Source organism: Myotis davidii, unplaced genomic scaffold (genome assembly GCF_000327345.1).
Source record: "Myotis davidii unplaced genomic scaffold, ASM32734v1 scaffold281, whole genome shotgun sequence".
Lineage (NCBI taxonomy): Eukaryota > Metazoa > Chordata > Mammalia > Chiroptera > Vespertilionidae > Myotis > Myotis davidii.
The window spans coordinates 5843102-5847215 of record NW_006293784.1 but is presented as its reverse complement, the minus strand read 5'-3'; the positions used below and the strand labels follow the sequence as shown (position 1 = coordinate 5847215).

Genomic DNA, 4114 nt, shown 5'->3' with positions numbered 1-4114 from the left:
TTTACGTGGACGCGGGGCCGCCGACACACGCCTTCACCCCGTGCGGACACGTGTGCTCGGAGAAGTCCGCCAAGTACTGGGCGCAGATCCCGCTGCCGCACGGCACCCACGCGTTCCACGCCGCCTGCCCCTTCTGCGCCACGCAGCTGGCCGGGGAGCAGAACTGCATCAAATTAATTTTCCAGGGTCCAGTCGACTGATGCCCTTGGCAGCCATCTACGACTTTATTAACAAGTTACTGTGAAGATTTTTGCCACTAACTCTCGATTTTACCTTTTTATAGTGTTGTTTTGTTAAGGGAGGGGCCCGAGGCTGGGAGGAGTTGGAGGCCAGGGGTGTGTGGCGTGCTCCAAACAGCGGCATCGCCCTGGTCACCGGCCTGGTGAACCACAGGATCTCTGTAATGATTGGACCGAAGCGCCATGCTTTTCTTTCAACCTTGGGGTTTTAAACAAGTCTTTCTCCCCCTTTGTAGCCTTGGATAAAACTTTAAATCATATTTTACAAATGAAGAAATTTATTCAAAAGTTGTTGGCTCGTAATATGCCGCGGTCCGTGCTGCAGGGTGTAGTTGTCCTGGAAGACATACGATGTCTGGAAATACTTGATACAACAGGCTAGACTCGGACCAGATCCCAAGGGTGGTTCTGTAAAATGTCATTGATGGTCAGGAGACCTTAGGCAGAGGTGGTGGTTTTGAAATCTGGGCCTTTTTTCTGATTTTTCTTACTTTTGGGGGAGAGAATGTTCATATGTTGTCCTGTTTTCTTTTTAACTTTGGTGGAATTTAATTATTTTATACACACATTCATCAAATACCTTGGCATTTCAAACAAAGAACTTTCCGTAACTTTTTGCCTTTTGTTATTTCTAATATAGTTTGCCCCCAATACTCATCGTGCATGGCCAGAAATGTTCAGTTTATTAAAATGTAGCAACTTTTAAAAATCCATTCACTGAGGGTGATTATTGCAGCAGTAAACATGGCCGAGGTACTATAATACCAAGTTTATTTGCTTACCGAATTGTTTTAAGATTTAAGCGATTAAAAGCGAGATTTTACTTTTTAAAACCACTCGTTGAGGTTTCATACTTTTTTTTTTCCTACCTAAAGAAAGCCAAAATTCTGTGAGCCTAAGAGCAACACGTCACAATGACACGGGCGTTTTTATCTACTCCCTCTCCGCCATCTGTCACCTTCCCTCGCAGCTTACAGAGCCCTGGAAGTTTTGAAAATGTTTGCAAATCAAGCTACATTTAAATGTGATCATTAGATATACACAACACCAAGTGGTACATCTGCAGAGATAATTTGAAATTCCTGATTTCAAGAGAGCAAATGAGTGTTTACTGAGGAATAATTAAATCGAAATTTCAGATGAGCCCCTCCAACCCTCTCTGTTTTTTCCCTCTCACTTGGAATAATAATCCGTGGGTGCCCGTTCTGTGTGGTACCAGGAGCATCACTGGTCCCAGAATGGAAATCCTACAGGACAGAGCTGGCTGAGATGGTGGATCCCTGCCACACGGGACAAGTATTTATTTAAGCTAACATCCTCTTAAATTGACCACTGCACATCCGTACTACATTTTTTAACCTTTGTAAAGATAGATCTAATTTATATGGTTCTAATATACTATATCTGTACTTGAATTGGTTTTTTCTTGTTTTGCCTACTGGCAAATATTTTGCCTATTTTCAATTGTTCTGACCCATTTTTGAATGTCCTTTTCCTTAAAGTGGTAAGCTATATTACTCCTGAATGCTGCTGCTTAATTTGACTTAATATATAAGAAGTTCAGCCTCTGTTATAAAATAGCTTTACTTTCCCATGGAGACTATTGTGTAGGATGAGATGTGGTCTTTTTTTTTTGGTAGGTTTTAAGTGATGTGAGAATCGAACCACAGTCCTCTTACTGACTGCTTCCCCTGTTCTATGCAGCGTGCTCTACCTGCAGACAGAAAAGAAAGCAATGGAGTTGCCTAACTAATACATCAAATGCCTCTTAATTTAGCCAGTCTCCAGTGATTAGCTTTCACTGATAGAGTGTGTCCTTTCCATCTGTGATTCTCTGGGCTTCACAAAATGGTAAAGGAGGCACACACTCCTTTTTCTTACTATAGAGGAAGGTGGTTTGAGGACTCTTGATACCCTAAAAGTATTTTGTAAGGTAAATGGTCTAGCATCCAGAAAGGCTGGATTTTACCTCTCAAAAAAAACTATTTTTTCCAGAAAGTTGTGCTCTGATATAATTTTCAAGAACTATATAGGAGTCTGGTAGTTCTGCATACAACATGTGCCTCAAAACAAAATTATCTTCCAACCTGAAAAGTTTGACTTTTAGCAAACTCAGCTAAATAGAAGTTAAAATTTGGGGAATAAATTTCAAACTCTTGGAAAGCGCTAGCTACATCTTGTCCTTGCAGCTCCACGTGAGGTCGCTCCCACCTGCCTAAGACACCACCGTGCGGGGGCAATCCTCCTCGAAAAGGAAACAATGTTCATCTTGGCCACGTTTAGTCAGATCCTCTTATGACCTTGGCTAATGAGATTTGTTTCTCAGAGTTGAGAGTGTCAGTTTGTAGGAATAAAGAACTCTAATCACCCAAGCAGAGTAGTCTAGTTCAGAATAGGTCACCTCTCAGAGGTCACTTCTGTTTTTATGTTTTGCTTGCCACCACACTGAAGGGTGAGTCTCACTCCCCTATGTGCATTCATAGGAAGTTACTGACCAATTATCCCCATCTCGGTCTGACCGAAATGCCTCTTGTGAATAGGTTTCCAGAAGTTTGGCCCCAGTGATGTATTCCCATTGGTTTTTTTTTTCAGTTGTTTACTACCCCCCCCCCCAAAAAAAAGATTCAGAGTGAATGGGGTTACAACACAATATTTTTCTAGTCCGGAATTTTTTTATTAATAATCGGTGCTGCCGGGTCATGCATGCTGCAACTCTTAACATTTTCCTTATTTGGTTATGCTTTTTGCAAAAAGGGCTACAGTTCACACTGCAGAGTATTAAGCTTTCTGGGTTTTTCCCACTGTGGCCCCAAAGAATTAAAATCTTTTAATATAAATAGAGCATATTTATCATTCCTCGATAGTTAATTATAGAGTTTGGTACCTTTGTGCCTCAGGGAAGCCACGTGATATAACTGGTTATAGAATTTCAGGGTTAGGGTTTAGAGAAAGGAGAAAGCCATTGGAAAAACGATGGGCTCCATTAAGGAGACTAATGAATCTGGATGCAGAAATATGCCAGGAACTGGCATACACATGATTGTAGTAGAATTTATTTCCAGTATCATTAGGGAAATAGTTTTTAAGTTATTCCATATACTGTATCAGGAGAGTTGAGGAGAGTGCTTCATAAAGCTTCAGCGCTTTGTTTTTGCTTACATAGAAAAACTCCAACTCCTGTGATGTGGGAGCTCAGTATTGTTGTTGGGGCACTTTTGAGAGTGTAAGGGAAACGTTTCCCCTGTCTTGATTTAAGTGTGACACAGGTCACAGAATTGTCACCTGCCGTTCTATGATTTTGATCGACTTCTTTTGTTTTTAAAAGCCATTCTGTGCCCTGGACTTGCATGAAAGGGTTATGATCACACCATTGTTAATGCCGGCTAACACCTAGCTATATTCGAGTGATCCTGCCTTGTGACAGTGGAATTTCTGATAGACAAACCACAGAACTTTGATTTTAAGCCGGGTCCAGCTCCATTCCCTTGCCGGTCAACCTTACATCCCCACAGTCCAGCCTCCATGGGCTGAAGGTATGAAGGTCCGTCATTGGTGCTGGAAATGGAGCCACCCTGTGATCGCTTCTTTATGACCCAGTCAAAGGCCAATGAGGAAACATTAGGGTCTTTTGAAAAGAGTGTAAGAATGATTGAAGCAGTACAACAAGACTTCTCAGTATTTCTTTTTTATAAAACTTACATCCTCTCAAGTAAATTTTAGCCCTCATGAACAATTCCTAGAGGAAGATAGGGAAAAGCAAATATTTTTCCAGTTCTATTTAACTTTCTAAACAAAGTAAACTCAATGAAAGGGAAGCTGGGGTTTTTGTTTTGTTTTGTTTTTTAGTGGAGATGACAGATTGCTTCCCTGTATTA

General features: G+C 41.3%; 1 protein-coding gene across 1 annotated transcript in view; it reads left to right on the top strand.

Moving 5' to 3' along the window:
• Window positions 1-3466, top strand: part of PELI2 (pellino E3 ubiquitin protein ligase family member 2) — a 123745-nt gene extending 120279 nt beyond the window's left edge. Inside the window, exon 8 of the mRNA XM_015566524.1 lies at window positions 3403-3466. Coding sequence (XP_015422010.1) covers window positions 3403-3466 — 64 coding nt within the window. The remainder of the gene's footprint in view (window positions 1-3402) is intronic.
• Window positions 3467-4114: the final 648 nt, after the last annotated feature.